Here is an 18223-nt window from a genome sequence, read left to right on the forward strand (position 1 = left end):
GTCCAACGACCCACATGCACCGAATTCAAGCCACAGTAGGCCTACACTGAAGACAGTAAAGCATGGTGGTGCACAATTCATGTTATGGGGATGTTTCTCATACTGTGGTGTTGGACCTATTTATCACACACCAGAGATCATGGATCAGTTTCAATACATCAAAATATTTAAAGAGGTCATGTTGTCTTATGTTGAAGAGGAAATGCCTGGGTGTTTCAACATGACAATGACCCAAAACACACCAGTAGGCTAAGCGAGCAAAGTGTTGGTTCCAGACTAACAAGATTGATGTTATGGAGTGGCCAGCACGATTCCCAGACCTCAATAGATAACTTGTGGGGTGACATCAAAAATGCTGTTTCTGAGGCAAAACCCAGAAATGCAGAGGAATTGTGGAATGTAATTCAAACGTCCTGGGCTAGAATACCTGTTCACAGGTGCCAGTAGTTGGTCGACTCCATGCAACATACAGTAGGTGAAGCAATTCTCAGAAATAATGGCAATGTAACTAGATATTAGTGCAATGATTCAAAGTAAAGCAAAATCTTAAGACATTGTTCAGTTATACAGTAAATGATTGAGTTTGTAAAGAAAAAGGGAGGACAGTCTAACATTCCGTTGATCAATTTTGGTCATGTTTTGATTCAAAATTGAATGTGCAGTGTTCCCAATGCATTGATATTATGGAACTAACAGCTATTCTAAGGATTTTGAGCTTTATTCAGTCTTTTTTAAAACACTATTCTGCACATAACAGTACAATATACTTATGTGAGAATGTTATATACTTTATTTCAGTTTTTGACGGTGTTTGAATGTGCTTGAAGTTGTGAAGAAATGCAATAAAAGAAATCGACAAACATCAGTTTGTCGAAGCGTACAGTTGAAGTGTATGTTTTAGTCTGACCAGAAAAATAAGTTTGGGAGCAGCATGACATTTTCATCTTTAAGAAGTCTGATAACGCCATTGAGGTCAAATTGACCATTACTTCAAGGCCTCTCATCAATAAACACTTCAGTGGGCAATACATACAGTATCTGTATGCATCATCTCACCACTGGCTCACCTGTGAAAGCCCTCTGAAAGGTTTTTCAGAGTTTCTCATCCAGACCTCTTACACAGTCAAGTTCTGCATATGGGAAGGTCCTGTAACAAACTTCCAAAGGCTGGCGAGTTTGACCAGGGTCCTTCAATTCTAATGGAAACACAAGGACTGAGAGGACCGAGTGAGAGCAGGTTCGTGGACAAGTTTCCACCTCCTTAGGTTTTACCCCCAACGCCCGTATGGAAACAAGCCTCGTGTCAACGTGATGGAATTTTCCCTCTTTGAAATATAGGTCATAGAGTAGAAGAAAGAAAAATAAGTGTTCACACATATGAGACTTGATCCTTCCCCTGCCAAAAGTTTTTTTTTCTTATTCTCTCCAACAATGACCGTTTTATCCCATTTATATCTTTTAAGAAAATAACTTTATTTGTTTAAAAGGAACAAATACAAATCAGCACTCAGGTCATTCTCTAAAGAGCTTAAACGAGGACATTATTGCATGTTGCACGTACAACAGTCATAAGCAAATACCAATAAACAAAACAAGGAGATGCACTGAAAATACTTGATGTAACATGACATTAAAAAAATCACGCATTCACCAGAGTAAAATAAGACAACAAAAACAAAACCATAACACACATTTTACAGATTTCTGCAACACTCTCAGTTATCTGTCAGCAAGAGTGAAACAGGAGTCCAGAGACTAAGAGCTAAGGCTAAATCCTCCTACAGCAGACGAACTGTACCACACAGTTGACCAGCAGTGCAAGAGGAGTATGATGAAGAGCTCACACATAGTAAGTACTTCACACATAATACATACCTTCCCTCCCTGAACTGCATCTGTCCTTTTGTCTGTGGTTTGAAATGTTACAAGCTCTGTTTTGTGAGGGACATCCAGCTAAAACAGAACTGAAATATAACTGACCGACCACGCAATAAAATACATTTTCAGTCATTTAAAACTAAATAAAAAATACAAATACAGAAAAATTCACACCTTCACACCAAAAAACGCACACAAGAAAACGCAAGCACAATATTTCACGACAAATCCCCAGTGGGGTAAAAATTCTTCTCTTATGAAGAGAGGAGGGTGCATTGGTATTCGGAAATCCAAGTCTTACATATCTCTAGACAACAGTGATTTGAAGAAATCCCTATACATAAATGCAGGGATGGGACTATGTTGAAATAGTTGTATTTCTCTTAACATCCATGAGGGGGCCTCATGGTTTCAATTCTAAATTCAGTCTGAGATTGCTTAGGGGAGACTGCATAGCCACAACAAAGTCTTAAAGGACTTTCAATGTCAAGTAAAAATGAGAAAACTCATGAAAATACTGAAAAAAGGAACACTATACAGAAAAGTGAAAATAAAACTGTTTACTTGTATTTAAGCATTGTTAAATGTAAACGTAAAATTAAAAACACTCACACAAGAAAAAAATAAGCCTTTATCCTACAATTAAATGGAAAATACAGACAACCAACAAAATTCGAAAAGGTATGATACAGTGAGCAGTCTAGCTTTTAAAACTGTCAATTATCAGGTATTGTGCCTTATACGCCAAAAGAAACAAACAGACAATAGTCTGCCTAGAAGACTTTGGTTAGAAGAGGTGCCAATTCAAATAAGCTATAATATTTAATATTGCCATGTCCCTTTTTAATATTTAAGGCCCAGAATGTGCTTTTTCCCCCTACTAACTTTACACAGCAGTGAATGCATGACATGTGACAACTCAAATACAAAGTGAACACACAGAAACAGGATGACATGTTGATACAATGAGAACACAATGAGAACAGAACCACAAGCATAAGCAGCTGCAGGTGTCAGCATCCATCCATCCATTCATTCATTCACTCATAACATCCACCCTGTAACCATGCTTGAGCGTGTTTAAAACAAAAGGAACACTCTAGAAAGCACTGCAGAAATTACTCGGAGTCTCGGAGAGTCCCACACTTTGGTTTTACTTCTCCAAAGAAGTGGCTTGGCCACCGGTACCACTTCAGATTATTTGACGTGGAACTTTCCCCCCTCTGCAGATGAAAATATCACACAGAGTCCAGTGCAAACTCCTCGCTTGCGAGAGTAACCACAGCAACAGTGGAACTGGTTCAGCAAAACCGTATGGTGCTGAACTCACACCATAGCACACAATGAAAGTAATCCAATAATAAAGCTAAATAATAAATAGTCAAATAAAAAATACAAAAGAAAAAGAAACACCTTATTGCAACAACCAACCCTGATAAAAATCATAGTTCATGATGATGATGATGATGAATCATAATAAACTGCATTAGCGTGTGTAAAACTCATCTGATAAAACTCTGAATTCTGCATAGTGGTAATACAACAGAATCTTCCTCTGGGTCCAAGTCTCAACAACTTGCTTAAACCAACACAAGGCGTCATCATCACCAGTGGAGTCTGTTCTTTCTTTTTTTTCTTGTCTTTACTTTCGAAAGTCTTCAAGTATGGCATATTTAACCACCCTCAGCTATGCGGTCAGCCGTAAAGCACTAGCAGCACAGAACACTGATCTGGACTAGTCCACAGCATGTCCTCTGCAGTAAAAAGGTGCATCTCTCAGGGGTTGAGAGGAGAGGAGAGGTCAGTTCATCAGTCCAGAGGAAAGAGGAAAGGCCTTTTCCGAGCGTGAGCGAGCGAGCGAGCGGTACAACATATTCCAACCCTCCTGGGAGGCGTTCCACTCGTCCCTCACTCCACTGGCGTGTTGCTGGCCTTCACGCTGGCCCTGCTGATCTGCAGCCATGGCAGCTTTGCGCAGTTCTTGAAGAGCTGCTCAATGGCAATGTGCCGCACGTGCAGCTGGGACGACAACGAGTCTTTTTCCTGCACAGCGCTGGTCAGCTCCTCAAACACTTCTACAGACGGGGGAGGAGGGAGTTATCAGCTGGGTGTCAAAACTATGTAATCACGTAAATCATTTTATGAAGTGAGTCTCGATTTCAATTGCTTTAGTTTGAATGTCTGCCTAAAATAGATACCTACACCTTATAACACAATAGGTAACTATAATTTTGCGTGTACAAAAATATACCTGTGGAACTATCTAGATTCTAGAGAGTCCTTCTAAGACCCTTCCATCCCAGAACCTACTAGTGAATGGCTCTAAGCTGAAGTCCTACACACACCTTTGTTCTCTCACTCAGAAATAGTTATGAAATACTAGATAACTAGTGTACATCCAAGCCAAAAAGACAGTGAGTCTCTTACTTTGGATCTGAAGCAGCAGCTGTCCATTCAGTTGATGAAGCTCTTCAAGGCTCATATTGACCACTGGGGAGACAAAATAACCACCACAAACATACAGTCAAAATGGGAATGACCAGCTACAAAATAGGAATTAACCGGTAATCATGGTCATCCTACGTCTGGACATTCCAACTTATTTACACAGTACATTATCTTCTGTGGCAGTACATTCTGAAGATATGAGCAGACTCAAGGACAAGTGACACAAGTCGACCCGGAGAAGCATTCTCCCCTTCCACTGACAGCATTCTCAAATCTATTTGGCCTTGGTGATGTATGTGGTGTGAGAGGAGTGATGAGATAAAGTCTAGACAGCCTGGCAGTGCGTGGTACTGATGGCATACGCAGACAGACAGGATAGACTCTGAGCCCTGGAGCTATGGCTTTCTGACGGCTCGACTTCCTCCAAAATGGAGGAGAGAGACAGATGGGGGGGGGGGGGGGGGGGGAGGAGACAGATAGAGGGAGGGGGGAGAGAGAGAGAGTGTGTGGAAGGGAGATAAAGAGAAAGGGAGAGCCAGCAAGAGGGAAATGTGAATAACTGATGAGCCACAGTAGCTAGGATAAATAATCATCCTGATTCATACACGAATCACTGAATTAAACACTGTCTAACACATGCATATACCCACACACACCAAACACCATCGGCCTCTGTGGACCACTTCCAAGTCTGCAAACTCAATGCACACTCCAGACGCCAGTTAAATGTTCAGCAGATGGGGGGGGGGGGGGGGGGCAGTGTTAACTTACACTCCTCCTGGCTGTGTGCTGGGTATCTTCTCGGCTGTGTGGCTGACGTGTCCCCTTGTGGCGACTGTGCGTTACAGAGTCCGGTAATGTCCCTCTTCTGTACTGCTCCTGCCCACCCTCCCGGCAGCAGATGCAACCCCAGGTCCTCGTCGGTGTGGCATCCCAGAATGCCTTTGGTGTAGTCGCCGTTCTGGACAACGGCGGGGCCCTCTGCCCAGTGTGGTGCGTAGCGTGGCACCTGCGTGTCAGACTGCGGTAGGAGCTTGCGTTCGCCCTGCTGGTTGTAACAGAGCAGCTGATGCCGAGAGACAGTTTGGTGGCCCGTGGGCGAGTCAGAGTCGGCGGCGCGGTTCTGTGCGAGCTGCACAATCCGACTGAGGCGCTGACTCAGCGCCCGCTTCACACCCTCATAGGCGCTACGTGAGCCCTTGGCCCGCGACAGCTTCTGGTTGGCGATCAGGTGGTACTTCTCGAAACAGTCCCGATGCCCGCGGAGAGACTTGGAGTGGAGAAGAGTGGAACTACAAACACCTGAGGGACAGAAAAAATATATATGTAAACACCTGTGAAAGCTTATTAAAGACTATTAATGAGTACTGTATTAACTCCATTGACCAGCATGCTTTGTGTTATAAATGTTTATGTTGTAAAATGATATTCTGTATGTACACCAATCACATGCCTTTGTTTGTTTTGCTTTTATTTGAATTATTTAATCAGCCAATGATTATTTGCAATTGTATTATGCCCGAAAAATTGCGGGGAATCTGAAGGTTCCATTTCCTCAGTGAGGAGAAGGCTCGTCAGTCCCAGTTTGCTCTGAGAGAAGAGAGGTCACTGTTTTTCCCGCCTATAGGTGCTGTGGTCTGTGGAGACTTAGCTGTGCTTATCATGTCCCACTTTTTAGCCTACTGGTATACAGGAATTCAGCCAGTTCACCATTCCACCGCCGAGAGCTCAGGGTCCTGTTGCACCATTGTTTATATATCCTGTTTATTGTAACTTGTGCCTGGTACCTGTATATTGTTATATTCTGTCCTGTTTATTGTAACTTGTGCCTGGTACCTGTATATTGTTATATTCTGTCCTGTTTATTGTAACTTGTGCCTGGTACCTGTATATTGTTATATCCGGTCCTGTTTATTGTAACTTGTGCCTGGTACCTGTATGGTTATATCCTGTTTATTCTAAGTTGTGCCTGGTACCTGTATATGGTTATATCCTGTTTATTGTAACTTGTGCCTGGTACTGTTATGTGCACACCCGTTAAGAAGTTACATATATATGTAAAAAACATTGATGCAAAGAACAATTTACAGATGACTGACCAATTCTGAATTCACACAACCTAGAACTAGGGATGGGCAAAGCGAGGCTTTGTGAAACACTGAAACGTTCAAAGCAATTGTGCCGGAATTGTTTTGAGGCTTCGAAACAATTCCGACTAGGGATCGACCGATATGTTTTTTTCAGGGCCGATACCGATATCAATTATTACCAAAACAGGAGGCCGATAACCGATATGTAAAACCGATGTCAGTTGTAAAAAAGGGGGGTAGATAGTAAAGGCGATATGCTGCAAAATTTTTATTCAAAAGCATTTCATTATGCAAATGTCTATCAACTTGCATCACTTGCAATTGTATATCCTGTGTAGGCCTATCATGTTAATCCAAGAGCTGAGTGATAGCAATTATTTTCATAGAGTAAGCCTACACAATGGGCTATGTGCTTGTTAAGGGACCTGTCACAAAGAGGATGCTTTGCCATCGTGTGTGTGAGTGTGCGTGAGAGGTGCATGCGTGATGGCAAGTGTTACGGTTGAACAGTTTAACAAAACAGTTTTAAAATAGTTCTAAGGCTATTTAAGCATGCAATTTGTGTCCATATGCTATAAGCTACACTTTTGAGAGCCTAAAAGGCACGTTAATAGCCAGCTCAGGACGCGATTCAGTTCAGGTCGGATCAAATTACGACTGGCCCTGGGTGCATGTAGTCTTTTCTGACCGTCCGTTTCAAAAAGGAGCAATTAGACTTTTTGACGTTCACTATCGCATAATTTAGGACTTTAGTACTCTCTGTACTACTCTGTTATTCTGTACTATGTCCGCCGAGGTGTCCCGTTATTCACAATTAACGGACGAGGCGGAGCCGCGGAGGCAGAGAACTCCCGACGCGCAGCACCCGAGTTTGTAGCCTAACTAGTAAACAGCATAGGCCTACCACTAACGTGCATCAATTGGAAATTCGCTAAATGAAGGAAGTGGGTGCTTTACTTATTGATCCGGATCAAAGAGACAATAGCTTACAAAGTGGTGTTTTTGTAACTTCAGTGTAGATGATTGTGATTCATTGCAACTTCAGCAATGTAGGCTACCTCCCTTACCTTCAAAAAGTAGCTCCGTACAGCTGAAGCCCAGTCTACAGTCTGCCTCAGTGAGAATCCTAAACTTTCTCTGTGTTCAGTCTTCGATCCTGATTGGCTGCATTCGTGCTAACTAACAAATCAGACGGTGTAGTGGGCGGGACAATGCTCTTGACCACAGAGTAGCAAATGCAGGAAGTGAGAGACGCTTTACAGACAAAGTAGCGCGTTTCGTTCTTTATCTATTTCAATATCGGCTTATCGTTGGAAAAAATGACCGATGCCGATTATTATTAAAAATGCTAAATATCGGCCCTAATAATCGGCTAGGCCGATAATTGGTCGACCCCTAATTCCGACACCTCAGAGCTGTATATGGTGGAACAAAGCTGTCAAATGCTTCGTAGTGGAGAAGCAGATATTCAAGTCCGTGGCTTGCTGTGTAACCTATGTTCCTGGTCTTAGTCAAAAGCTAAGCAGTGATGTCCTTGGCCAGTTACTAGATGGGAGACCACATAAAGTGACACTTTAGCTAGTGAAGGTCATTTCTGTCGCTAGTGTTCTCTAAATCATTTTCTTCTCATAAAAACTCTTGATGTTGCAATATGTTGGCTTCATTTTTGAGCATACTGAGAATTTCTGGTTGAACCTGTGTGGTTAATGATGAAGTAAGAAGCTGACCATAAACAGATATATTATCTGAAACTACACTTACAAACCAAACGGAGAACGAACCACAGTTGAGCAGCCTTGGCTCCCGTGCAAAAACAGCAAAGTTAACCACTACACCATCATGGCCATGGCTTAAGCCAAGTCTACACTGTTAAATAAACGCACAGACACATAACAGCTTGCTGCCGACATCGGTGAAATGCACCGAAGGTTCACTTAGCCGTGGTCACACGACATGGCCGTTTTGAACCATGTTTCAAAGCAGTGGTCACATGACATGGGCGTTTTGAACCTCATTTCAAAGCAGTGTTTCGAAACTCATGCTTCGAAAGCTCGACACTAATTTGAGACGTTAGTTTCGAGCGTCACATCCCTACCTAGAACCTGTTTAGCACTAGTTAGGACTAGGAATTTATGATGAAATACTGACTGATGGAAATAATATTTAGCTTAGTTTTTATATTAAATGCAAAAGATTTTGTATTTAGTTTGCCAAAAATTAGGCCACCCAAGTGGTTTTTGACATTGCGTAAGACGATTGAAGAGAGCGGAAGAGGCACGCTCAAGCCTCCTCGGTGACAGCGTTAAAGCTTCTTATCAGCCAGGGATTTAGGCCATAACGAGATCTTACCCAAGACAAACACAGACACTTTGCCAGGGGTCTACAGTAGGTCAATCCCTTAAAAGCTCTAATGAGGTCGTTAGTGTCATTATCTGCCCCACAGAACCACGACATGCCAGCAGTACCGCAAGAAGTTTCACATGAGTTTCAAAATGGGGAGGAACATCTCTGATTGCTGAAAACAGACCAAAAAGGACTGGGCTAGTGTCTCTCCCCTATGGACGAGGGAAATGCTGCCTGACTGGGAGAGCGGCCACATAAGCTACGTACTGAGCAGAGGCAAGCAGCACAGGAAGCAACACTTTCACTTTCACATCACAACAGCCAACCGAAATGCAAACAGAAAACAGAAATGCAAACAGAAAACAGCACACAGCACTCACTCGCCATCTGCTAAACCTCAACGCTTGAGCAAGGCCTGAAGTGCTCTCCTACTCAACCACAACTAAAGTGCAGTTCTGCCAGTCATCACTCTATAGTTCTAGAAACTTTAACCACCATTTTGAAAAGCAGACACAGAAGTAACCAAATGGGTTTATATATTTTTCACTCATCAAAACATTTCCTCATGAGCCATGCTGCTACATGTAAAGTAACACAAATGTACCTCAGCAATTAGACATGTCCAACTTGTGCATCCATGGCATTCATTAAGCTGGCTAGAGTTGAAACACCACAGCAGAAAGATCACATTCACTTAAACCTAGTGGAAACAGTCATCAAACAATATATGTTCCATCCATGATTGATGATTAATTTCAGATGAGGGCTCATGTGAAGAGGCCTCCACACGATCTGCTAATTAAAGAGCGCGGACACTTTATGTCACTTGCACACGTACCCCAACGCCAACTACCAGGCAGTGGCAAAAGGGTTCAGCAATGGTTCAGCAGGGTTGTATTGGAAACAATGGAATCAAATATAATTGAACGTCGAAGGCAGAGTGCGCCGCACTCATGTTGGCGCCTATGTGTGGTGGCCTTAAGTCCGGTCATCTGTGATTGAAAAGCTTGGGGCCCTTGTCCCAGTAGAGATGAGATCTCATTGCATCTCATTGCTCTCTTTTTTTAGGTAACAATGTCACCCAGCTCAGTCAGTGCCTGACGCTCAGCACAGGCAGCTGAAAAAGACACTCTAAACTTGATGACCTGACTTGCCTTCTTCAACGCCTGCTTCCCCGGCCTAAACAAGCTCACTTTCAGTGCTAATCAGCTTCAGGTCACAACACCACTGCTCAAGCCTGACAATACTGCTAAGAAGCACTCTACTCAATGTTTACAGAACAGTTAGTCTCAAGTCAACGTCATTGGTTGAAAAAAAGTGTTCCGTAAGCATTTTATTAACCAATAAGTTCATATATGTGTCACTGTCTTATCTATCTGGATAACGATGTAGCCTAACCCAGCAGTGTTTGTCTCATTATTGTTTTGTGCTACATAGACACAACAAAACACTTGAGGTTGTGCATTATTGTGGATATCATCGAGGCTCCATCAGCCCCCTCATGTATTTCTCCATGTTGCATGCTACTGTGTGCTACTGTATGGATACCTGCTTCCCTGTTCTCCCCATACAGACTTCCTTCCTGTCTCCCAGCATGCAACCTTTTCCTCTGATTGTGTCTCCGCCAAGTGCTAATGCTTCTGTCTCTAAATAGACATCTTTCTGAGGCGCCGCCACAAAGGGCTCCATCTTTAGTATTTAGGTATCGAGTTCAGTAAAGTGCCTTGAGACATTACTCAGTATTGATTGAACTGCACAGAGCCAAAAACTGTCAATGTTTTCAAGTCAGAGGCAGGAAATCTGTTGATGTTTTTCTTTCACTGTGTGCGTGTTTTGAGTATTTCTGTATCCAACACGTGAGAGGCAACAGGGTCATGAGATTGGGAGCAAGGGTCATAGGCAGCAGGACCATGGCAAATATAGCATGTCCCACCTAAAGTGAAGCGAGATGCCAACAGCTGCATGTCTAAAGAAAGACCTCCCAGCCACCTCAGGGAGAGGGCAAACAAAACCAGGAAAAACTGAATTTGGCATGAGACTACTACTCATGTTAGCCCTTCTAACAATGGCTAAACTTATCACGCTAAGCACAACCACCTTGTTTCACAGGTTGTCTTCAGTTTGTGTGTGTGTGGGGGGGGCACACACATTTTAAAATAATTTAAGCTACACATTTCTCTGAATATGCCTCAGTGCCTCAACTGCTTCTTGGCCAGAACTACAGCTCAAGAGCAGCACTTTCCCCAATGCTATTATTTCTCATGCTCAGACAAAAAACAAACAAACAAAAAAAAAACATTAATCTGGAATATGAGAAGCCATTACAGACATATCTGCGGATTATGTGACCCGGCAGCCTGTGGGATGGAGAAGCCAATGGCAGAATCAGTAGATCAGACTAAAGCCTGCTCCAAGCGAGCCCCCCCCCCCCCCCCCCCTCAATCCCCTGCTACTCCAAAAACAAGCCCCGCTGTTCATGGGTGCTCTGGCGCTACAGGGTGAAAAGTTCATCCCACCATGCAGTAATTTGGAGCTCCAGAGAGAACAGAGATAGGGATATGTGTGTGTGTGTGTGTGTGTGTGTCTTCAGAATATCCAGCCATTCACTACAAAGTGCCATATATACTGAATAATCATGGTATAGTTATGAATGAATGGATGTTCATATGCTGTGTGTGTGTGTGTGTGTGTGTGTGTGTGTGTGGAGGGAGAGAGAGACAAGAGTTTACTGGAAAGCTGTAGGCCAGGTCATACACACACTGGCATCTGCAACACAGCACACGTGAGTGCATGCAAGTGTAGTATTGTTTCAGCTGGGCAGAGAGCGCTGGCCTTTGGAATGTGCTCGCCACTGATCCCGCTCCACTGCACAGATCACTACCACCAGTGGCACATTCCGTGTGCAAGCAAAAATTCCACTGCGGTTACGTAATAATAGGATAAAAGAAGTTAACGTGCTGCTGGGTTGGGGGGGGGGCTTCAGAGAGTGGATGCTCTCTGACAGATAACTGTGGCTACATGAACTCCACAGACACACTTCACATTACTGTCTGTGGTCCTACTCTTAACAGATGCTGACCACTTCCTCTTGTTTTAGCTGAGACAAATGGTGGTGCGGTGCATAGCACATGTAGCAAGACCGTCTAAATAATTTTGCTGTTCAACCCAGGCCATTAAGCTCTGAATAGATACACTTCCTGGCATCCCTAAAAGAACAAGCATCGGCTGAATTAGGGACACGGCCCTCATTGATTTTCTTTTCATCTCATTTCAGTCTTATAATTTATTAATGCTTCATCGATTCCAGACGTCATTTTGAATATAACTCAAGAGGCAAGACATTCTCCTGCACCAGCCATTTAGAATCAAAACAAGAAAACAGCACAACACAACAACGTCAACACGACCGACTAACACAATACACATCCCTTGTTTCAACAACGAACAGTGGGCCACTAGCTGCTTTCCGAGATAACGTAAGCTATGAAAGAACTACTGCCTCTGACTCATGCATGCGTGTGCGCACTTGTGTGTGTGCGTGTGTGTGTAGGCTTCTGTGTCACACACCCACTGCAGGCACAGGCAGGCCTGGTTAGAGGCCACAGTGATGGAGTGTGGTCTGTGATGGCAGTCGTGTGCTGGCATGTCACAGGCAACAGGCAGTGGGTGTGCATCACTTACTTGGTAATTCACAGCTCTTGTTGTAGCAAGTGTCCACTGGCTGTGTGCGGCTGTGGTGTGTGTGTGTGTGTGTATGTGTGTGTGTGCCTGTAATGGCGCAGAGCAAAGGAAGTGTAAGCAGATCCAGGTTTGGTAAATATTTTCAGCATGTGTGCCAAAGATCCTTGATTACTAGCAAGATAGAGCAACGTAATTCGTTACTATGGGAGCAAAACGGGACAGTTCCGGTCTGCATAAGTGGGAGTGTCACCTTACGTCACTAAATAAACTTTCTCTCTTAATAAGCAATAAGAACAGATAAACATAATTGTGTTCACAGTATTATTATCATGCATGATACCAATGAATCATTCTTTAGGACATGATATGAATAATTTAATTAGTCATGTGAACTGAGCTAGCTAGCTAGCTAACGCTAGCTTAAAATGCTATACAAGTGGATGGGAGTAGCTATGGCAATACAGCTATGCGCTAACAAGTGACTAGTAGTTGAAGGACTTCGCTTAAACTTAATATACTGTTGCAAATTCACTTGAGTATAAACTATCCACTTCAACTAATGTCAGTAATGTTATTCAGCTAGTTGTCATTTCAAAGGAATTACACTTCTCCGTTTAAAATGTTACCTTAGCTAAGAGGCTAGCTAGCATGCTAACAACCGGACAGTAACTGGCAGCAGCATGGTCTGATATTAAGTTATTTTATTACAAATCCGAACGCTAAAAAATTACACTTTTAGGCTTGAAATGATCCCAAACACTTACAGATTATGACAACATTTTCCAAAAAACCCTCAACAAATCCAGAAAGACATAATGACCAATTTATTGGTAAAATTCCACAATTCTCCATTGACATTAGTGCAGCGAGGGTTTACTCTGGTCTGCATAAAGGGGGATCCCCCCCCCCCTTGCAATAATCGAACGCGGAAATTGTCGAACGTTTGCGCCTCTCGCTCCGCTTTAACCCTCTCTGTGTGTGCTGCTCACAGATTGGCCGATAAGGTAGAAATATGCCTGCTTCTACTGTTAATGTCTGCCGTTCACAATGGGCTGCTGACCAGAATCACAACAGGGTTATTCCATTTTCTTATCTCTTAGGGTTCCATTGCTTCATTAAGCTGCAGCCTGACAGGACATCACTAGCAATAATGTAGCAATTTTGCGCTTTGTGGCATACAGGCAGAACATAGTTAAACTAAACTTTTGAGGCGATAAATGATGGGTGACAAGTGACAAGCAAATCACCATAAATCTGAGGCTTTAGCGGTCAGCATTTATTTAACATTATGCCACTAATTATAACAACACTCTGTGGCAACCTGGCAATTTGTAGAGCTACCGCAGCCTACGCTTCACAGAAACAGCATCCCCATCCCCACACACACACACATTGTGACTGTCCAGTTGCAGCAATTCAGGCTGTCACTCACACTATCAATCAGGAGAGAAATTTCACAGCATTCCATGAGGTTCAGGCTCTGGGCTCCGTAAAGCATCTTGAGACTGTATAAATAAAGCTTAACTGCACTGAATTGAGTCTTGTCAAGTTTATCTGGGGAATTTAGCCTGCAGCACAATGCATGAAGTAGCACAAGGCATGAAACAGTTTTGGAACTGTAGCACTAGATCAAATGACTTGATACAGGAAGTGTAGCTAAGCAGCCTAGGCTTTATCTCTTACCTTCAATGCTGAGCTCGAAACAGATGTGGCAGAAGGACATGGTTCCTGTGTCTGTCTCCAGCTTACAAACACTGCAGATATTGTCATCATTCAGGTCTATGTTCACAAACTGTTCTTCTTCATCCATGGTGTTCCTGAGGACACAGGCAGTGGAGAAAATAATGGAATGAGTAACTAGAAAAGATTATGTTCATTTCATAGACTACTGGCTAAATATAATTATGTAACAGACATAATTTGCAGCCGTGGCCTACTGGTTAGCGCTTCGGACTTGTAACCGGAGGGTTACCGGTTCGAACCCCGACCAGTAGGCACGGCTGATGTGCCCTTGAGCAAGGCACCTAACCCCTCACTGCTCCCCGAGCGCTGCTGTTGTTGCAGGCAGCTCACTGCGCCGGGATTAGTGTGTGCTTCACCTCACTGTGTGTTCACTGTGTGCTGAGTGTGTTTCACTAATTCACAGATTGGGATAAATGCAGAGACCAAATTTCCCTCACGGGATCAAAAGAGTATATATACTTATACTTATACAGACAAACTGGAGGTTTTTGGCAGCACCAATGTTATACAACTCAATATCACAGTGAAATCTTAAATCTCAAATTCCATCTGTAAAGGTATGCATGATATGTGTATTGCAAATGTACTTTCTGGGAGAGACTGCATAGTGACTCGTTAGCTAGAACCTGAGTCTTCTGTGTATACAGAATAAATGAGTTTACACAGAGTGAATCTTGAATGTTGCAACTAAGTAATTTCGTCAGTGATCGCACAGAATCGTGCAACCCAAATATAAGTAACCAAAGGGATAACCACAAATTAGAAGCGCACCTTCGAAGTCTGATGTACTTTACTAAAATGTCCAGTGACATACAAGTCATGTTGAATACTATACATTAAGCACTGAAAGCAATGGCTTAACAATCTGCATGGAAACCTTTAATTAGTCTAACAACAGTCTTAACACCTTGTAAGTCAAACCATGCCTGCTTGTGATTAGTTTTCATATGTAACTTTTACAACTATTTTACTAACGATAGCCACCTACACCTAGACATCCATTATGATATTAGGACAGGACGTTTACATCAATGGTTTCAGCATTAAGCAAAAGCCAAATTGGGAAGGAATTAAGTAAACCATGAAGGGGAAGCATAAAAAGCCATGCTTATCTTTTATTACGTTGACCACCAATATTGTATTGTTGCCCTGCTTAGAGATACCCAGTTGAGTGGTTGGTCAACTACGATTACGTTACAAGTAGAAGAGCAGAGTTAGACAGCTGATCTGACCTTCATTACCTAAACAAACCATTATGTCAAATCTATCCATGAACAGAACGTCTAACCACACACGCTGTGTTGCTTCTGAGGATGATCAGCTAACGTTAAAGGAAGTACATAATGCAGGAGGACAGCAACGCTAACGTTATCATACTTTAACACTCACGCGTATTTTATGACTGTGAATAACTCGGAACTTGGTAACGACGGTTAACGGTACGGTAACGATACCGTTACTGAGCTAAACATGTGTTTGTTAACGTTAACGTTAATTCGATAGCTAACAGTATCAAAGCTAGCATCCATCTAACATTAAGTTAGGTAAAAGAAACCAGGCAGACACACAACGTTGGGAAACCATAGACTGTATATATTATATATTCTATATATACAGTCTATGTGGGAAACATTAACGTTAGCTATCTGGTATGGGCTAAATTGTCGTTCATTATGAACAAAGACAAGAATATAGGCTAATATATTTAAGCGTCGTATATACATTCTAGTGTTAGCTGGATGATTATCAGGGGTCGAGCAGCTAGCTAGCTAACAAAAAACCCAGCCAAACTAGCGAGATAGTTAGATGGCTATGTATCGCTAACGTTATAGCAAGTTAGCAATCGCTTGTCGACTAAACGTTACTAAAAGGGTGACCGTTATCCGAGTTCAATTAGCCTAAATCTGACACAAAAGCCCCTCCAAATCACCTTATAGCCTCAATGATTACGAAGTATATCATCTGCTCCTCTCTAAATTTTATCAACATTAATCTCACCTTACACGACTCCCACACGCTGGACTGAAAACCACACTGGACCTTTCCCGTTCTCAACAACACGGACATCAATTTTGTTATTGAACATGCACGCGCACGCAGGCCCGCCGCAGCCACAAGTAGTCGACTCGATTGTGAGGTTGTGGGGGGGACTGGACTCTAAACAAGACACTGCAACGGGAAAAACCATTACGAAATGAGATGAAACAGAAAATGATTTATTAGAGGTGTCACTGTAATATATATATATTTATTTATAATTACAATATATACAATATATATTGTAACATAGAGACAATCTATTATTTTAGGAGCAACATGGGGTTATCCAGGCTCATTAATTTCAGTGATAATGTCAAGTATAAACAAAACACAAGCAAACCAAATTGATATTTAAACTACCATTTAAACTTTATTTAAACAACAAAATGGTGTAGACTGTCTATTGGAAATTATTCCTTCGATGCCAGGCTACCAAGGCCTTTATCTGGTGGCATTGACTTTCAATTCCAAGGCCTAGACTATGTCGTAATGTTATTATTAGCGCTCTTTATTTCTCTGTCGTTTAGGGTTCTTCTCGGAAGAAAGGAAACCTCAGGGATTGTTTTTTTCTTTACGTGCTATGGGGAATTCCAGTACCAATACAGTACGTCACCACAATTTGCATGGCCATGAAACGTGGACATTATTTTTCTCCAAAACAAATGTCTGTAGGTCCATACTGAACCATAGAATAGCCTACATTGTTGTATGCAATGTTATTAAGCTCTTCTTCTCCTCCTCGTTCTTCTTCTTCTTCTCCTCCTCATTCTTGTTCTTCACCACCACATGCAGTCCCCTGTCATCTCCACAGGGAGGCGCAAATGTTCAATTTTTAGGTCAGCCAGAATGAAAATATTTCAGGTCAAGTTTGATCATGTTGTATTCATTGAAAATATTATAACAAATATGTATTTGGCATAAATAACTTAGTCAAAGTCGAAACAAACAAGCAAATACACAATATCACACTATAACAATATGGGTTTAAAAGTAATTTGTGACAAAAGATCTCCTTTTCTTTTAGTTCATGTATTTGGTTAGAAACAAAATCAGATGAAATTAAGCCTAGGGGATGTGAATGAAGCCTGAAAGCTTTGGCTGATGTGTTTCAGCTAATTAGGATGAAGAAGAGGATTCTGCCTAGCCCCTAGCCCCTGTCTGTCAATAAGTAACTTTCCATGAGATCAACTGGCTCTTTGCGTGGCCACTGGGTTATAAATCTTGGACTAGTCAGTCCTCCTGTGTAACCACACACAGCTAAGAAATGTCTACGTGCTCCAGCCTGCCCGGCTCCAACACAGACTCCGTGACAGGACTGGATGGGCAAGTTCAACCAGTTTCCAGGAAATCATCGAAGCAGTCTCCTCAAAGCTCAGCTCTTGTTTTCCTGCTCAGCTCAGATGAGTGCAGGCAGTGCAAAAAATCTGACTCTCAATGAGACTTTGTTCAATTACGACAATCTGGACCACCTATTTAGAAGATGTAAAATGCAATTCACCAGCTGAAGCCTATAACTTCCAATCATATCTTTGAGAGGTTGTGGAAAGAGCCTGCACTTTTTACAGGATCTTAAGCAGTATTATGCTGGCAAAAAATGACAATTAAATACATAGCTTTATTCATAGGCCTGGCCAGCGCCTGAGTCCGGTAGATGTCTGATTTAGCAGTTGGGTCACAGTAGACCACTGGGACAACTTTGTGAATTGGCAAACCAGCCCTGGCACACTGGTGGAAAGCAATGCCACCAGCTTTCACTAGCTGTACATTGCTGTTGTTGCTTATCTGTGAAAGTATTTCCAGTATCATCTCTGGAGATACATCCATCGGGAACCTTGAAAAGGCTGTGACTGGTCCAGAGAGAAGTAGGGTCACCCAGTCACCCATAACATTGCCATGAACAGCGTGGCAACCATGAAATGGGTCTTGGTGCTTGTGGTGAAGGTCAGGTGGTACCCAGTAAGGTGCACTGTTCACAGAGTAGGTGGCATATCTCCCATGTG

The 18223-nt window shown here is 42.5% G+C and overlaps 1 protein-coding gene across 2 annotated transcripts; it reads right to left on the reverse strand.

Moving 5' to 3' along the window:
* Window positions 1-1448: 1448 nt before the first annotated feature.
* On the reverse strand, window positions 1449-16307 carry c5h21orf91 (chromosome 5 C21orf91 homolog). 2 transcript variants are annotated; one of them, XM_042091640.1, is made up of 5 exons: window positions 16182-16307; window positions 14124-14257; window positions 5098-5628; window positions 4306-4368; window positions 1449-3953 (listed from the first exon to the last, which is right to left on the reverse strand). In XM_042091640.1, exons 2-5 carry the CDS (start codon window positions 14248-14250, stop codon window positions 3787-3789), a joined length of 888 nt encoding a protein of 295 aa, XP_041947574.1. In that variant the 5' UTR covers window positions 14251-14257; window positions 16182-16307; the 3' UTR covers window positions 1449-3786. The 2 variants fall into 2 exon arrangements, with proteins under 2 accessions (XP_041947574.1, XP_041947573.1); XM_042091639.1 differs by having other exon boundaries at window positions 16114-16269.
* Between the last annotated feature and the right edge of the window lie 1916 nt (window positions 16308-18223).

The sequence above is a fragment of the Alosa sapidissima genome, chromosome 5, assembly GCF_018492685.1.
Source record: "Alosa sapidissima isolate fAloSap1 chromosome 5, fAloSap1.pri, whole genome shotgun sequence".
NCBI lineage: Eukaryota > Metazoa > Chordata > Actinopteri > Clupeiformes > Clupeidae > Alosa > Alosa sapidissima.

Excerpts from the sequence above, each read along its gene's own strand:
- c5h21orf91 (XM_042091639.1), bottom strand. The coding sequence starts at position 16,250 with ATGTCCGTGTTGTTGAGAACGGGAAAGGTCCAGTGTGGTTTTCAGTCC. Across the intron at positions 14,258-16,113 it reads GTAATCATTGAGGCTATAAG|GAACACCATGGATGAAGAAG; the intron begins GTGATTTGGAGG and ends CTGTGTCCTCAG. Across the intron at positions 5,629-14,123 it reads TTTCGAGCTCAGCATTGAAG|GTGTTTGTAGTTCCACTCTT; the intron begins GTAAGAGATAAA and ends TCTGTCCCTCAG.